The sequence below is a fragment of the Trichoderma harzianum genome, assembly GCF_003025095.1.
Source record: "Trichoderma harzianum CBS 226.95 unplaced genomic scaffold M431scaffold_4, whole genome shotgun sequence".
Taxonomy (NCBI): domain Eukaryota; kingdom Fungi; phylum Ascomycota; class Sordariomycetes; order Hypocreales; family Hypocreaceae; genus Trichoderma; species Trichoderma harzianum.
Window position 1 is genome coordinate 1,988,229 of NW_020209252.1, and position 16,863 is coordinate 2,005,091.

The following is a 16,863-nucleotide window of genomic DNA, read 5'->3' on the forward strand; positions in this document are numbered from 1 at the left end:
ATCGTCCATATCATTGGTTGATATTCTTGTCCATATCATCAATGTCGCTGCGAATGAGTGTGCAGGACTTCTCGCTTGATATCTTGCCAGGATTGCTACGGTAGCAGAGAGTCAAGAGGAATTTCGGTAGATGTCAATACAAATTTGGGATATCTGAAGTAACTTGAAGAGCCTAAGGCGCTGAGAGACATCAAGTACACGAGGGATCCGAATATCACAAAGGAGAGCTGTCAAAGGGGGCTGTTATCAGTATTGTATAACTATCCAGACCTCATTAAGTAGAATGTAAAAGAATGTACAAGACTTCGCACAGCTTCAACACTGGCATCGATAGTCAGTAACCTCAATGACGGATGAAGGAGAGATTGCGCTTACCGTTCATGGTCTGCATAAACGACATGGACGTGAGGAACCTTGGAATATAGATGTTGCGGGTCGTTGGGTTAAGATGGAACATGGCGGCAAGGAAAACTCTGTGGAGAAGATATTCCATCCTGAATCTTGTCAGCTTCTCCAATATGTAATCTGCGAAATGACCGGGGGACGCACGACAATGAGTATTTGTCGTGTGAGGCGGTCTCCCCATATCAATAAAAACTGCATCGACTTTTCTCCCTCACTGGCTGCCTGCGTCTACTCCTCGGGGAGCATCTCATCTTCTCGCAATTGATCGCATCTCCTCTTGAATGAGCTCCTCAAAGAAGTCCTCATCTTCTCGTACCTGATCGCGCATTTCCTGCGTCATCTCATGAGCCTCTCCAGTTACTGCCTCTGTGTAAAATATCTGAAGCTCTTCAAAGGCTTTCCGCGCCTCCTCTCGTAGTTGGTCGATCTCTTCACCGAATTTCTGATTATTTCCCTTGACCGTTTGGATGCCTTGTTCCAATGCTTGGTACTTTTGTTTGAGGGCCTGAACCTGTTGCTGGAGCCAATCAAGGGCAGTCTCATTTTGCTTCTTGTGCTTCTCTTGCTCCTCATTCTTGTGCTTTTCGTGCTTCTCGTGCGTGTCTTTCTCGTGCTTCTCGTGCGTGTTTTTCTCTTGCTCCTCCTTGTCCTTATTCTCCTTGTCCTTATTCTCCCTGTCCTGCTCCTCTTTCTCTTGCTTCTCTTTTTCCTGCCTCTTTTTCTCTTGCTTCTCCCGGCGTTGCTTCTGCCAGTATTGCTTGCTTCTCCCTCCCTTCTCCCTCTCTTGTTTGTCTATCCCCTGATTCCCCTGCTTCTTATGTTTGACTGTTTCCCACATTTTGTTACAACGGGAGGAGAGAATGAGCGAAACTCGGTGGCTGGAGAGCGAGATCGATAATCGGAAGTAGTTCAGAAGGAAGACGATGACCTGGATGGTTTAGAAAATGTGCGTATAGAAAAGAAAGGAAAAGGGAGGAAAACAAAGGTGAAGATAGAGAAGGAAGAGTTTAAAGTTGAGAGGCAGATGGCATCAACACTATCAAGAGGTAGGTGCGTAGGCACCAGAACATCAAACTTTAACTTCTGATTCGAATCTGCACTCTTTTGATCTTCTATTGCAATACTTTTTGTTTATCTGGTACTTCTCTGGTTGGATTTCATCATGGTGCTTTACGACTTTGGTCTAGGATGCGATTTCTAGCCATTCTGACCCAAGAGCCGTCCAAAGCTCACCACAGAGATCAAAAAGACTGCTGAGTCCATCCGGCAGAGGGCTAATTGACAGATATCTGCTGGTACATGTAAGTACGTTGAATACGACGTTTCCTCCTGCTTAGGAGTCATGGCTACGGCAACGGCGATCATATCAACGGCCTGGCGAAACTTGGGTCTCTTGTTGCGGAAGGATCTGTTGAAAGGGCGGAGAGATGATGATATTGGCAAGATAACCTCGAGCTTGAGTGATGATGATAGACAAGAACTTAGCAATCATCGCGATTACTGTCTTGATGTCAAAGGCCACTCTCCTCCTATCACTGCACCTGGATATTAAGGTACGATCGGTGATTAAGTTCCGGCGTATTTTTACGTGTTTCGTTATGGAGTAAATGTACCTACAGAGTACATGTGTGTTGCACCCAAGTAGCCCACTGGCTGAAAAGGTTTCAATTGATGTCAATTTGCTCAATCGTAGGGCCCAATTGATACAATTAAAACAGAGGGAAAAAACAATCATCTCTTGGCCAGGTTCACCTCTTGACCCATTGGATACTGTCCGCAAACTCATCTCGCCGAGCCCAGAAAATGGCGCCCTTGGTGGAACATGCATGGGAATCCTCCCGCTTACTCTTCATTACCGTTAGTATGGAGCACTAATAAATACCACAGCAGAGTTGATCCATTATCTGATATGGACGCAAAACAGGGCCTTTTTTATGGCGCAGAAGCGTTGAAATGGCCAATGGCGCTAGCCCCAATAAGGGCTAGGTCCCAAAGCTTCCAGGCGCAAGAGCTCAACGCAAAAATCTAGCCCCAAGGGATTTTGAACGACTTGTCCGTCACCTCGACCATTGTGTTATCAACAACCCTCGGGCCCTCGCTTGTCCCTCCTTCACCCTTGGATACAGCGTCAATTGCGATCATCCCGTGAGCATCTCCTCGTGCCTCACGTCGCCCGCCCTTTTTCCGCCGCCCGTCCACTTGCCCGCCTGCCCCGGCATCTCTCTCACAGGTGAGAGACATTTTTCCAAGATGCTCAGCGCCGCTCTTCGGAGGCGTATCCTCGCGCCTACTCACCAGGCCCTGCGAACTGGCTTCACTGCGCACGTAGTCCGCTACTATGCCTCATTCCCCAGCCACCAGGTGATCAAGATGCCCGCATTGTCGCCCACAATGCAGGCTGGCAACATTGGTGCCTGGCAGAAGAAGCCCGGCGATGCCATCGCCCCCGGTGAGGTTTTGGTTGAGCTTGAGACGGACAAGGCCCAGATGGACTTTGAATTCCAGGAGGAGGGTGTTATTGCCAAGATCCTCAAGGAGGCTGGCGAGAAGGACGTCGCTGTCGGCACCGTAAGTCGTTTTCTGCCTCTTCTGTTTCGTTCCGTCTCTTTCCGATGCTAAGCATATTCGCTCCATAGCCTATCGCTGTCCTGGTCGAGGAGGGCACCGACATCGCCGCTTTCGAAAAGTTCTCTCTGGAAGATGCCGGCGGCAGCGCCCCTGCCCCCGAGGCCAAGAAGGACTCTGAACCTGCTCCTGAATCAACCCCCGCCTCTACCCCTCAGTCCACCTCTGCTCCTGAGCAGTACGCTTCCGAGGGCAGACTCCAGACCGCTCTCGACCGTGAACCCAATGCTGTCCCCGCTGCCGTCCGACTTGCCCGTTCTTCGGGTATCAGCCTGGATGGCGTCAAGGGCTCTGGCAAGGGAGGCAAGATCACCGAGGAGGACGTCAAGAAGCTGGTCGCCAGCCCCGCCGTTGCCGCTCCCGGCGCCACCTTTGAGGACACTCCCATCAGCGGAATGCGAAAGACCATTGCCAACCGACTGCTGGAGTCTACCCAGACCAACCCTCACTTCTACGTCAGCAGCTCCATCTCCGTGTCCAAGCTGCTGAAGCTGCGACAGGCCCTGAACGCCTCCGGCGAGGGCAAGTACAAGCTGTCCGTCAACGACTTCCTCATCAAGGCCATTGGTATCGCTTCCAAGAAGGTCCCCGCCGCCAATGCCAGCTGGCGCGGTGATGTTATCCGTCAATTCTCCACTGTCGACGTCTCTGTCGCCGTCTCCACCCCCACTGGCCTCATCACCCCCATTGTTACCGGTGTCGAGGCCCGTGGCCTGGAGTCCATCTCCTCCAAGGTCAAGGAGCTCGCCAAGAAGGCGCGCGATGGCAAGCTCAAGCCCGAGGAGTACCAGGGCGGCACCATCTCCATCTCCAACATGGGCATGAACGATGCTGTCGAGCACTTCACTGCCGTCATCAACCCTCCCCAGGCCGCTATCCTGGCTGTTGGCACCACCCGAAAGGTCGCCGTGCCCGCCAAGGACGAGGATGGTGAGACCGTTGTTGAGTGGGATGACCAGATTACCGTTACTGGCAGCTTCGACCACAAGGTCGTTGACGGTGCCACCGGTGCCGATTGGATGCGTGAGCTCAAGAAGGTTCTCGAGAACCCCCTGGAACTCCTTCTGTAAACGGAAGAGATCCGAAAAAGGGAACTTTCTACATGTATGAGCGAAAGATGGCGTCTGGGATGGGTTACAATTAGGGATGGCTGAGCAAGTGTCCCTTGTAGAGTAATTTGCATCTAACGAAACCAAAAAAAAAAAAGGCCTGGCTATTGTGGTTGCGCAGTTTATAGCTAGAAAAGAATAATTAATGGTGCTTGCTAGTCTTATATAGAAAATTAAAAATATTAAACTTAAAAAAAAAAAATACGCACAGCTTGATCTTGTATCACGATGATTGTATTGCATTGTCACTGACTGATTCCAAAGAATATTCTTCTATAAATGGATATCCATGGATGAGTGTGCATAATGATTTAGGTAAGACTGCAGGCGCTAGAGCCAACGCCTCCCAAGCGTCCGGGCTGTGGCGTCAGGGGTACGACCGGCATTTGATGCACGCTGGAGGGGAACAAACTCGTGGGCGCAGCCCCATGATGCAAAGCAATTCCTCCGCCGGCCTTTGTCATTGTCTTGTCTTTTTCCTTTCCTTGTCCAATTTCCCTGTATCTGCGACTGGGATTCCCACTGGTGACGAACACAATATTGAGTGCATTGCCAATTACCGATCCTCCCCTGCACGTGCGCTGAAGTCATCCAAGCCCAGCGATTCGATACAACCTCGTCCAACTGAAAATATAGACTTTCAAGCCCCTGCCGATCGACCAACTGCCCACTTCCACCCGTCCGTACGATTCCTCGTTCTCGCGATTCCCTCTCGACAGAGCCCACCAATTATCCAACATCTATTACAGCCAGTGACGTCTCCATACCTCGCTTCATCAAACCAAAGGGGGCAGAGCCTCCCTGGGGCCCCTGGTCCTCTTCATCGGCCATCCCTGTGCGCCGGCGGCCTGCCTGTGCCTGCGCCTTTGTGCTGTGCCTCGTATGCTTTGTGCTCGTATGCCTGGAGCGCTACTTGTACATGCCTGGCTGCTGCTGGTAGTAGATCATATGTCCGTTCTTTCAGCCGTCGACGCCTTCTGCCTTCTCCAGACACAGATGCTGCTGCCATCGTCGCTCGCAACCGCCACAAGTAGGAGCATCGTATCATAGCCGCCTCGGCAACCGCAGAGATGGCCCCTCCATATCCCACTCCCACTGCCCGACGCGGATCTGAGTTTACGCCGCGAGACGAGACCGACCTCATCAGCCGGCTGCATTCAGACGCTCTAGATACACCAGTCTCGCTCACACGACGACTTGCTAAATCCAGGACGACCCACGCGCGAGTGAATCCCAACCTCAGCTCTTCCGACTCTGAGGGCGACGCCAACGCCGAACCGTCTTCGCAGCAAAATCGCGGCCGCCAGCCGAACCACTCCCGCTCCATGAGCAATCCGTTTCCGTCGCTCTTCAACGGCCGTAGGAGGCAGGGCTCGGCTTCAAAGCCCTCCGTCGACGTGGATAGAGCAATCGGTGGCCCTGCTCCGAGCAACAGGCCGGTACAGACGCACAAACGAGGGAACCCCTCCATGAGCAAGGACTTTGCTACCGGCAATTGTATGACATGTGCCTCGCTCGTAAAGTGGCCCAAGGAGTTAAAGGTCTTCAAGTGTACCATTTGCATGACCATCAATGACTTGGTTCCAATTAGTGTTGATAGCCAAGGCTCCAAACAGCGCCATGACACAAGCCCAGGGCCTTCGTCATCAAAGCAACCGCCGCATTCTCCTGGTATGGCGCCGGGGCAAGGTCCCAGGACGAGTCCTTTTGGCCAACTCAATATGCCCATCTCTCTCGATCAAACAAAACATCTGGTCCGGCAAAATCTGCGATCATATGTTCTCAGGAGGCTTCGCGACTTGTCAGCTGAGGCTCAGGTTGAGCAGACTGGCGACGATTGGCCGCTACGGCAAGATCGACTACATCCAGATCTTGCCATACGGACTCATGGACCACTGGATATCACTCCAGGAAGAAAGGGTTCCGTCACCAAGTATACCTTTGACGAGGAGCCAACACTGCATCTCAATACCGCAGGCGCCAGTCCTCCAGTCGCCATGTCCAGGTCATATCCTTCATCTTCCAATGAGCAACCCAGGTTGAGAGGCCCGCCACCCAACAGCAACCATAATCATGTCAGCCCGCGCCCACGAGATCGGTCTGCTGGCCCGCCTGATGACCCTAGAAAGATATTCAAGCAATTAGAAGACTACATTACAAATTGTTTCAATAACTTTGAATGTATCAACTCTTCCTTTTCCACGCAGCATCCCCGATATGCCTCGAGATCCGCAAGTGATACCCCTCGACGTCCCTCGGTCCCCTCAAGGGACGTGCGGCAGCCCGCACAGATAAAAAGTGCGCCTCGTAGGCCATCTCAGTTGGAGGTTGACTCCCCCATAGTTGATTTGGACCCAAAATTACTACTATTGGGCGACGTTGCGGAAAATGGGCTATGGTGGACCGGCCAGGACACAATGGCACCGAAGAAGACTCCCAACAAGGAGGAGCCTGTCCATGTTCACCGGCCATCTCCACAAACAAGGTCACCGCAGTTGAATTGGGCCGATATTGATGAATGGTACTCAGTCGTGAACAATGCAGCGGAAGGCTGGTTCCAAATCTACGAAGAGGTCTCGGCGGATCTTTCTCTGGGCAATCTTGCTGAGCAAGAACTTCGTGCCATCGAGCAGGATGTGCTCAAGGGTCAGGATCACACTCAGCGGTTGCTGTTGAAAGTCACAGAAAACTTGCTGAAAAGACCCGGCCGCCCAATCAAGGACCCGATGGATCTTCGATTCCTTCTGATCATCATGGAGAATCCGTCTCTTCATTCGGATAATGAAAGCTTTAAAGGGCTACTCCAGCCCGAGATGAACCAGCCTATACGTTCGAGGCCAACGGATGTAAATCGCCCTGCTGGAAATACAGGTCTCCTATCAGGGCAGCATTCTGGAATCGTTAAACGAATACTGGGATTAATATCGAATGCATCGCCAGAGTGCCAAAACCAAATGATAACTTGGCTGGCTAGATACCATGCCGCGCGCTTCATTAAAGTGAAGGAGCTGGCATCGGGGTTTTTGACATATAGGATGATTCGACAAAGCGAAAAGAAGCAGACTGAGCAAACAGTGGATCCGACAGCTGGGTTGATACCACAGATGCGGGCTGGTCGACACGGCGGTGCGTCTCTTCATGATGCGATTGGCGGGCCTAGACCTACGAAGAAGTCCAAGGAGCCACCCAAGGTGATTTCCTACTCAGATGACTGGCAGATCAAAGCTGCTTCCCGTGTGCTATCCCTTTTGTTTTCTGCAAACAACCTGTCGCAGAATCGCCGCGGTGAGGATGCTCATCCAAACAGCCAAGTTACCTGGAACGGAGCAACTCGTATTGGCGGATACTTTCTACCACCCACTGATTTCTACAATTCCATGATAGATTACGCCGATCTCATTGACGATTTTGAATCATGGGAGTCTAAAAGGAGTAAATTCTCCTTCTGCCAATACCCGTTTCTCTTGAGTGTATGGGCAAAAACGCACATCCTAGAGCACGATGCCCGTCGACAGATGCAAAGCAAAGCTCGGGACGCCTTTTTCGATAGCATCATGACTCGAAGGAACATCAACCAATACCTGGTCCTTGATGTGCGTCGCGACTGCCTTGTTGACGACAGTTTAACAGCTGTGAGTAGCGTCATTGGCAGTGGTGGTGAAGATTTGAAGAAAGGTCTCCGCATTTCGTTTCAGGGAGAGGAGGGAATAGATGCGGGTGGTCTCCGTAAAGAATGGTTCTTGCTCCTCATCCGGGAGGTTTTCAATCCCGACTATGGTACGTTGATTCTCATGCATACGAATTGCTGAGCTCTTCAATCTAATTCAAATATAGGAATGTTCATCTATGACGACGACTCGCAGTATTGCTACTTTAACTCAAACTCGTTCGAGCCCGCTGATCAGTTCTTTTTGGTTGGCGTTGTCATGGGCTTGGCTATCTACAATTCTACCATTTTGGATGTTGCCCTGCCTCCTTTTGCTTTCAGAAAACTCATTGCTTCAGCCCCTTCTCCCCCTGGATCAATCATACAGCATCGACCACCGATGAGATATACGCTAGACGATTTGGCTGAGTACCGCCCACGACTTGCAAATGGGTTAAGACAACTTTTAGCTTTTGATGGAGATGTCGAAGAAACGTTTTGCTTGGATTTTGTCATTGAAACTGATAGATATGGCTCCAAGGTACAGGTACCTCTCTGTCCCGGTGGCGAAAGCAAGCCCGTGACAAATGAGAATCGGCGAGAATACGTCGATCTTTACGTACGGCACGTTCTCGACATTGCAGTGAAGAGACAGTTTGAGCCTTTCAAGAGGGGCTTTTACACGGTCTGCGGCGGCAATGCGTTTTCCCTTTTCCGGCCTGAGGAGATTGAACTCCTTATCAGGGGGTCTGATGAGCCGTTGGATATCGCGTCGTTGAGAGCTGTGGCGGAGTATGATAATTGGGAGAGCAAACAACCTGAAGAAACAGAGCCGGTCATTGGCTGGTTCTGGGAGACTTTTCAACAGGCTACTCCTAGTGACCAACGCAAGCTACTTACATTTGTCACTGGAAGTGACCGCATACCGGCGATGGGGGCCGCCTCGCTAACGATCAAGTTGTCTTGTCTGGGTGATGACTGCGGGAGGTATCCCATTGCCAGAACTTGCTTCAATATGTTATCTCTCTGGCGTTATGCTTCAAAGGAAAGGCTAGAATCAATGTTGTGGAGAGCAGTTCATGAGAGTGAAGGGTTCGGTCTCAAATAAATAGTCGGCAACCGTTGTCAACTCAACATCATTCATATCGCAGTCGCCATTCGATTACTTGGCTTTTCGGCATATTTGGACATATTTATCATGGATTAGAGCGGTCAAGCATTACACAATACCCCTAGATTAGTTTATATGTAGGCCAACCGTCGTTGAGCATCTGCGGTACTTGGGGGGATTGAACATGTGTCATATTTATCATTCAGCCCATAGTATTTTTCTTTTTTTGGACGATACATTGCCATATACTCAAACAACCGCTTATCGTACAAATATCTATCTTCTTCTTTTTTTTTTTTTAAACCTCCTCTTGCTCTGCCATACCACCCGCGGCTCTAGCTCGCTTCAGCATATCCTCTTCCTTCTTCTTTTCTAGTCTCAGCAGTCGCACCCTCTCGCGGTCGACCTCTGCGTTCTTGCGTAGTGTCTCAAGGGCCTGCATCTCGGCAATCTCCTCGTTTGTAGGCTGCAGCGGAACGGCGCGGGTCTCGGCCATGAAGAACTCGAGGATATGTGATGAGTGCTTGTTGGCCATGTCGATGTGGACGACGCGCTCGTCCGCGGTGGGGGGTTGCGCCTTGGAGAGGTTCGTCCGGGAGGATGAGGGCTGGGCGATGGGTTCGGAAGAAGAAGAGGACGATGCTGGGGCTGCTTCAGCCTTGCGGAGGTAGATTGTCATGGTTGGGGGGAGCTGGTTCTGGTCGTGGCGGTTGACGATCATGGGGATGGAGGGGTTGTGGTATTTCAGGCGGGGGAGGTATTCTCTCCAGAATTTCCTGTTTGATTGGTTTGCCCGTTAGAGATGTGCGGTCTTTTGAAGGTATCGTGAGAAGCTGTTTTTGGGAACGAAACGAACCTAGCTCCCATGTGGCCGCCTTTTAGACGGAGGGCGAAGTCCATGTGTATCCGGGTGACCTCCGCGGGGAGGATCGCTGCGCCGGGGCCGCATCTGATGTTAATGAGCTGCGTGAGGGCTGCGTAAGTTCGAGTTCGGTTCGTAACGAGAGTGTATAGGCATTGGATCTTCTTACTTTCTGTAGTAAGTTCTTGGTTAGCGATTGTCACACCATGACGAGAGATTCAAGACGTTACCTTTCGAAGCAGGTTTAACCGCTCTCCTAATGACCTCATCTTGGCCTGTGTCTTTGCACCTCGTCTATTGCGAGGGTCCAATTGCTAAAAGGGTTTGACGGGCAGCAATTATCGCAAACGGGCTGTTTCAATCTCACATCCAAAGTTGGTCCAATTCAGAAAATCGCACTGCAAACTGCTGGAAGTTTGGCGGGCCGGCTAATCATCCGGGACTTTTTTTTTATGGTGGGGTGAACCACGCGACAGTGGGGGATGTCAACTGCCGCCGATTTTCTTGGGAAGGGTCGATCTACTTTTTTTATAAGACACCTTTTTTTTTATCATGTTCTATGAACTGTGATTCAACGCAATTCTTTCAGCGACAATGCATAGGGCGCTGACGGCACGGCTGCTTAGGCAGGCCCTAAGGGTAGGCGAAGCTACGCCTTCAACGGGACTGCCTTTATATCTGTGTCCTGCAGTTGTTGGACTCTCAAGCAAGCTTTCGAGTATAAGTCTAAGAGCTTCAACGAGCATTTCTCAGCGACGAGCAAACCACACCGAGGCTCTATCCAGCAATACCGAATCTGCTACGGCATCACCATTGTCCGAGCCATTAGAGAAACCTGTTCGAAGATTGCCATTGACGTGTTCTGGGTGTGGCGCATTCACGCAGACTGAGGACCCTGAGCAGCTTGGATACTATGATGTGAGCAAGAGGAGGGTGAGAGAATGGCTACACCCCATCGCGCGGCGTTCGAGTCCTCTGGAAGACGACGAAGATAAGATTGTCAATGCTACGCTAGAATCTTTGGACCAGGGGAGATTGAAAGAGCTTGGTTTGGATCCCGCGACGCTTGTCGAAGGCGATGGGACAGAAAACGAGACCATGAGCTGTATGATACATCTTGACTCTGAAACTTGAATATGGCCTCGTGCTAACTTGCGCACAGTATCATCACACCAAAAGGCACCTGTTTGCGATCGTTGTCATGACTTGCTACATCATAGCACAAAAGGCGACACTGCCAAGGTCGCCATGTACCATCCAAGCGTCGAGTCTCTGCGAGAGACAATTGAGGAGTCGCCTCACAAGTATAACCATATCTACCACGTCATCGATGCCGCCGATTTCCCCATGTCTCTCATTCCGCGGCTCAATGTGCTGCTGGGTGACGTTCCACTGCGCACGCGCAATCGACGCTCCCGAGCGGACAAGTACCAGAACGATCGCAAGACCGAGATGAGCTTCATTATTACAAGGGGTGATCTCTTGGGCCCGACCAAGGAGATGGTGGATGCCATGATGCCCTATCTAAAAGAGGTTTTGCGCGACGCACTTGGGAGACTTGGCCAGAGAATCCGCCTGGGCAATGTCAGGTGTGTCAGCGCGAGACGAGGATGGTGGACCAAGACAGTCAAGGAGGACGTCTGGAATCGTGGCGGCGCTGGATGGATGGTTGGTAAAGTCAACGTGGGGAAGAGTCAGCTTTTTGAAGCCATCTATCCAAAGGGCAGAATGATCGAAAAGCCCGAGCGAGCCAGCGGTTCGACGCATCCAAGAGCCGTATCTACCGGTAAACCAACGACGAATGAGGACGACGAGAGTTTAGCGACTGTCAATTTTGGATCTCTCCTTCCTCCCCCCCGGCCGGCCCAGAATTATCCAGACATGCCCATCGTTTCGTCACTACCAGGAACAACTGCGTCTCCCATCCGCATCCCTTTTGGCAATGGCAAGGGAGAGCTTATCGATCTGCCGGGGTTGGCGCGCAGTGATCTTGAGCTGTATGTAAAGGAGGAGCATAGGCAGTCGCTCATTATGAAAAAGCGCATCATTCCCGAGCAGGTTACTGTCAAGCCGGGGTCCTCGCTTATTCTAGGTGGAGGATTGATTCGAATCACTCCTCGAACTCCAGACATGATCTTTCTCATGTACAATTTTACGCCACTTCACGAGCATCTGACCTCAACGGAAAAGGCCATCGCATTCCAAGGCCAAAGTCACCAATCCATTGGCCTTGAAAATATCACTTTGCCAGGAGCTGGAGACAAGATGAAACACGCTGGCACATTCAAACTCGACCACGATGTAACTAAAAAGAGAGCTGGACCATTAACCAGGAAGAGCGCAATTGGGTTGAGCGTTGAGCAGCTACCATTCCGTGTGCTGTCTGTTGATATCCTCATTGAAGGCGTTGGGTACGTTGAGATCGTCGCTCAAGTTCGCAGACGAGCTTTGGAGCGCATACTTGCGTCTCAGAACGCACCTAGAGAAATTGAACAAGAGACAAGACCAAAAGAAACGCCGCGCAATACCAGCGACCCATTTTCAGACATGTACAGCATGAGGAGGGATACAGCCGGCTACGACAAAGCCACAGAGCCCAAGGTGCAGCTGCAGCCTCAAGAGTCGTCAGACTGGCCGGCTGTTGACATATATTCTCCGGAGGGCAAGTTTATTGGCTCGAGAAAGCCGATTAACGGATGGCTGAACAACAAGCCACGCGAGCTGGCGGAACACAAGAAAAGCCGCCCAAGAAGAAGCATGAAGGGGGCGAAGAAGCTTGAAAAGCAGCGAAGGGGCGAGCACCACGATGCATGATTTGGTATCACATGCCAGATGCCGTGTACAATACCACCTTACTCTAATGACGACTGTATGCAATGTATATTATGACCACACCCCAATGTCATTGATTTTTGTATAGATAGATGGATAAATTCACTCAGGTAGCACATATTAACCGAAGACTGAAAATCAAGAAATAAACAAAAGCAAGGTATTGCAGAAAAGTATCGTCTTATTAATGATGGGCAGACGACGAGTCTAGAACCTTAAACTACGGGTGATTTTTACTGAGTGACGCCACCTGACAGGGCTGGTAAATGCCCATTTTGGGGGACCCGCGGGGCCAATACCTGTTCCTAGCCGTTTTTTTGCCTATCGATGACATCTACGAAAAACAAAACATCCCGCCTTGTCAAATCATTCCTTATCCATCTCCCCCCTCCGAAACCCACACACAAAACCTGCGCCGTTCCGCATACCGACACAGAAGAGGCTTTTCAAGTCCTTCTTTTCATTTAGCGTTGCGTGATCAACAGGCACGCCACAGACAAAAGCAAGAATCCGAGAATCCAGACAAAAGCAAGAACCTGAGAATCTCCCCGTCGATCTAGATTCCGTGCAGATCAAAGCGCCCATTGCCACCACCATGTCGCAGCAGCAGGAGCGCAGCGCGCAGGCGCCTCCGGCGTCACAGACGACGACAGATACTATTCGGCCGGAGGCGGCGGAGAGTTCGCCCAGGGTGATATTGCGCTTGAGGGGAGGGCATACTTCGAATGGGAGGTCGGTGCAGTGGGCTGAGGACGTGGTTGATAACGAGGGTTTGGGTCGCAAAAGTTCAAAAGGTATGTGTATGCGGAAGCTTCGCAGAGCAGTGCCAATGACTATGTTGTATTTTCCCTTTGTTATTGTGGCTGCTACGCGACGGAACGAAGAGGAAAGCTGGAAAATGAAGCTGACAGAGTTGTGGATAGTGTGCTGCATATACCATCGGCCCAAGGGAGTTGACGAATCCAGCGACGAATCATCGTCCGATTCCTCATCTGATTCGGATTCGGATTCAGAGGGTGAATCTAGACGCAAAAAGAAGGCTGGCGGCGACAAAGACGACTGTGGTCACGCTCATGATCATGGACACAGACATCACCACGGACGGGGCAAAAGGAACAGCAAGAAGAGGGCACCAAGTCCAAATGCTTACGAAAAGATACCAAAGCCCAAGCCAAAGGATACGGGTAAAGAGGTTCCCAAGTAGCACAATATATCTTTCAAGGAAGGCAGCGCATGATTGGAGTTAAACAAATGGTTTAGGTTTGCTTAAAGGGTTTCAGGGTTATTGTCATGGTTTTTGGATGCTGGCACGGAAATGAGGAACATACGGCGGCATTATTTGAACATCGAAACGAGGAAGAAACGAGGAACACGGCATAATTTCTTAACTTTTTTTTTTTCTTTCTTTGGAGGGAATATGGCTTTATTGCTTGTTATCAAGGGTATCGTACAAGAAAAAGAAAAAAACAGAGATGGACAAAGGCGGCAGCCTTCAGCTGGGCATATACCGATTCATATACCATAGGGTTACAGCAGACTATGTCGAACAAGACAGAAATGGCATTCACGGTTCCCCAGCTTCAGCTTTCTTCCCACTCTCAACGACAAAGTATTTTCCAGCTTTTCTTGATGCCGTTGCCAGTGCATCCCAGTTCTCAGCGTTAGATTCAATGCGTTCCTTGGCCCTCCTAGGTCTTTGATAATGGCCTACAAGAGTCTCTTTCGCCAACACCTCCTCTAGATCTTTCAACCCAATGGTCATCTCTTTGACTGCAGCTTCTGTCTCATCCCTAATAGCTCGAAGCGGCTCCACTCCCTTGGTGTCGACTCTCTGTACCGCCCGCGCAAACTGTAGCTGGCTCTGGAGCGTCGCAATCATGGACTGCTCTTCGGCTGGGGATTTGGGCAAGGGGAGCGCAGATAGACGCAGCAGATGGTGCAATTGAGATGGAGTGATGACTTCTGGTGCGGAGTGTGATTCAGATGGAAGTAGAGAGCTGACGGACCAGGTTGGCTTGGAGAGGATATCGTGAGCTGTTGAGGATGGTGAGGACTTGGTTGATAGAGAGGCCGTGGCTGTTGTTTGCCTGGGACGAAGGTTTTGCCTGAGGCATGATAGACGGCATCTGGCGCAGAGAGACATTTGTGGCGATTAGATTGAAAATAGAGATTTTTGTGAGAAGTGAATGACGATATCTTGGATGCTTTGAAACAAGAATATCAGCTGGTGTAACTGATATTGTCCACTCATTGATCTGATTTTGTTTCCTGCCACAAATGAGTACAAAATGTTATTAATACTGTGTACGAGTGAGACGGGCGGAGCAGGGTTAGTCCGCATCTGGCAGTATCCATCCAAACTCCAGCCTCTTGGAGGATAGTCAGATGCGCCCCAACCCCCCACTGCCAGCTTCCTCACATCGTCATAGTCCAGCCAAAGTCGCGCTTAACATACTTCCGGCTCTTCTACGGCCAGTTTCAACCAGTTGCTGATAACCGGGTACATATAGCTCTAACTCCGAAACAGCCAGACACCATGTCGCCTCAACCCCATGTCCGGCCTGACATTTATTACTTTCCATCTATTCGAGCGACTTTGTATGACGCACTTGTTAAAAACACACCGCTCCGCCATTTGATACCGTTCGACTCGAGGATTGCCGGCATCATGAATAATCCTGAGGCTCTCATCCAACAGGTTCGCCTCTCGTTTGTCTCTTGGTTGAAGCTGAGGAAATGAGGACGCGCTTAGCTAACAGATTGAGACGGTAGGCCGAGAAGCTCGTGGCTAAGGGCAAGAGCGGATGGAGTTTCTTTGGCGGCTCGGAAGAGAAATATGAGCAAGCTGCCGAATGCTACAGGAATGCGGCCCAGGCATACGAGATGAATGGTAGCTGTACGTATCTTCTCCGTCCTTTTGTTTCTCCGCTCCACTAAGAGCTCCCCCAATGAAAGCATATGGGGACTTTACAGCTCCTGTCTGGCGTATCGTTGTGGTTGACTTTTCAATAGTTCTCGATGCAGCCGCTACATATATAAAAGCAGCCGAAATACAGGAGAAGAATCTCAGTGATGGTTTCGAGGCCCCCGACAACTACGTCCATGCCTCCGATGCTTACCGAAGAGCCCTCATGGAGGAGGTCAAGCGGCCGATCAACGACAACGAAAAGGCCGAGGTGAAAGCGAAGGCGATAAACTGCCGAAAAAAGGCCATTAAATTGACCGAGTCGTCCTCCAGTTCAAGTAAATTAAGAAGATTGTCGAGAATGTACGATGCAATTGGTCAGATAACTGAGACGGACATTGCGGGCCCGCTTGTAGAGGCGAGGCAGAATCTATTGAATTCGAAGACGCTGACTGCCGCGGATGAGGAACGCATGAAACATCTGGCGAAGGAATTACAGCCGACTCCCAATGAGGCCGACGAGCTGCAGTGGCTGCAGTCGAAGACAACGTTTAGTGACGAGGAGAAGGCGCATCTGAAGTGGCTGGAGAGTCAAATTCTGCCAGCCCTGGATGAAGCGCGCATCGCGTACAAAGAAGCTGCTAACTTTTTACGCTTGGACGCGCCGCTGTGCGTTTTCCCCCTCGCTTGAGCATTGTGTCAAACCTCCATTGTTGATTGATAGCTAATGCGTGCGAGCCTTAGGAATGCCAACGCTCTACTAAACAAGTATGCTGACATCAGCGTCTTCATCGCCACTCTCCTTCCCCATTCCACCGAAAAGGGCAATGCCAAGTTCAACTACTACGAAGACGCCCTCAACGCCTACGCGACTATTCTCAAGGTCCTGCAAGGCGACCCAAAGCACAGATTTAATATCCCTCCTTATTGCCTCAAGTGGTGCGTCTGCCGTCTAGCCCAATGCGACGCGGAAGCCACAAGACGCGACATCCCGAAATATCAGGCAATCGAAATGGACACGTATCGGCAACCCCAAATGAGTCTGAGAGATCAAGAACAAAAGATAGAAATCGAATCGAAGAAGTATACGCTGCTCTTAAACCTGAACGAAGCCATCAGTAATGAGAGTCGAGCGGCGATTGATGAGTTACTGCAGGTCAACTCGGTGGATATATGGCAGAGGAACGTTTTCACCGATATCCAAAACAAGTGGGAGGTTGAGTTTGAGTTTGCGTAGAGAAATAGGTCAATTAGAACAAATGCAAACGCAAAGAGGATGATATACTACTGAGCAAACCAGGATGCAGAGGGGTTTGCTACTTTCTTTAGGCACTATCTAGTTCATCAGGATGGAAACGACATTGCTTT

General features: G+C 50.6%; 8 protein-coding genes across 8 annotated transcripts; 5 read left to right on the forward strand and 3 right to left on the reverse strand.

The window, feature by feature from the left end:
* Positions 1 to 465: 465 nt before the first annotated feature.
* Positions 466 to 1,470, reverse strand: M431DRAFT_388954 (hypothetical protein). Its single transcript, XM_024914778.1, has one exon. It carries the CDS (start codon positions 1,241 to 1,243, stop codon positions 653 to 655), a length of 591 nt encoding a protein of 196 aa, XP_024776588.1. The 5' UTR covers positions 1,244 to 1,470; the 3' UTR covers positions 466 to 652.
* Positions 1,471 to 2,228: 758 nt separating this feature from the next.
* On the forward strand, positions 2,229 to 4,298 carry M431DRAFT_139606 (hypothetical protein). The gene is made up of 2 exons (XM_024912595.1): positions 2,229 to 2,973; positions 3,042 to 4,298. The coding sequence occupies exons 1-2, from the start codon at positions 2,656 to 2,658 to the stop codon at positions 4,098 to 4,100; spliced, it is 1,377 nt and encodes a 458-aa protein (XP_024776589.1). The 5' UTR covers positions 2,229 to 2,655; the 3' UTR covers positions 4,101 to 4,298.
* A 911-nt stretch (positions 4,299 to 5,209) lies between these two features.
* Positions 5,210 to 8,893, forward strand: M431DRAFT_480539 (hypothetical protein; the record flags this gene model as incomplete). Its single annotated transcript, XM_024915880.1, has 2 exons — positions 5,210 to 7,916; positions 7,974 to 8,893. The coding sequence occupies 2 exons, from the start codon at positions 5,210 to 5,212 to the stop codon at positions 8,891 to 8,893; spliced, it is 3,627 nt and encodes a 1,208-aa protein (XP_024776590.1).
* A 150-nt stretch (positions 8,894 to 9,043) lies between these two features.
* Positions 9,044 to 10,154, reverse strand: M431DRAFT_388995 (hypothetical protein). The gene is made up of 4 exons (XM_024914780.1): positions 9,989 to 10,154; positions 9,928 to 9,930; positions 9,753 to 9,859; positions 9,044 to 9,672 (listed from the first exon to the last, which is right to left on the reverse strand). The coding sequence occupies exons 1-4, from the start codon at positions 10,025 to 10,027 to the stop codon at positions 9,195 to 9,197; spliced, it is 627 nt and encodes a 208-aa protein (XP_024776591.1). The 5' UTR covers positions 10,028 to 10,154; the 3' UTR covers positions 9,044 to 9,194.
* Positions 10,155 to 10,352: 198 nt separating this feature from the next.
* Positions 10,353 to 12,572, forward strand: M431DRAFT_80287 (hypothetical protein; the record flags this gene model as incomplete). Its single annotated transcript, XM_024922924.1, has 2 exons — positions 10,353 to 10,863; positions 10,921 to 12,572. 2 exons carry the CDS (start codon positions 10,353 to 10,355, stop codon positions 12,570 to 12,572), a joined length of 2,163 nt encoding a protein of 720 aa, XP_024776592.1.
* A 181-nt stretch (positions 12,573 to 12,753) lies between these two features.
* M431DRAFT_388979 (hypothetical protein) lies at positions 12,754 to 13,974 on the forward strand. The gene is made up of 2 exons (XM_024914779.1): positions 12,754 to 13,384; positions 13,514 to 13,974. Exons 1-2 carry the CDS (start codon positions 13,186 to 13,188, stop codon positions 13,792 to 13,794), a joined length of 480 nt encoding a protein of 159 aa, XP_024776593.1. The 5' UTR covers positions 12,754 to 13,185; the 3' UTR covers positions 13,795 to 13,974.
* Positions 13,975 to 14,154: 180 nt separating this feature from the next.
* M431DRAFT_493385 (hypothetical protein) lies at positions 14,155 to 14,733 on the reverse strand (the record flags this gene model as incomplete). The annotated part of the gene is made up of 1 exon (XM_024917108.1): positions 14,155 to 14,733. One exon carries the CDS (start codon positions 14,731 to 14,733, stop codon positions 14,155 to 14,157), a length of 579 nt encoding a protein of 192 aa, XP_024776594.1.
* A 393-nt stretch (positions 14,734 to 15,126) lies between these two features.
* On the forward strand, positions 15,127 to 16,732 carry M431DRAFT_480544 (hypothetical protein; the record flags this gene model as incomplete). The annotated part of the gene is made up of 4 exons (XM_024915881.1): positions 15,127 to 15,288; positions 15,363 to 15,486; positions 15,603 to 16,164; positions 16,240 to 16,732. The coding sequence occupies 4 exons, from the start codon at positions 15,127 to 15,129 to the stop codon at positions 16,730 to 16,732; spliced, it is 1,341 nt and encodes a 446-aa protein (XP_024776595.1).
* Positions 16,733 to 16,863: the final 131 nt, after the last annotated feature.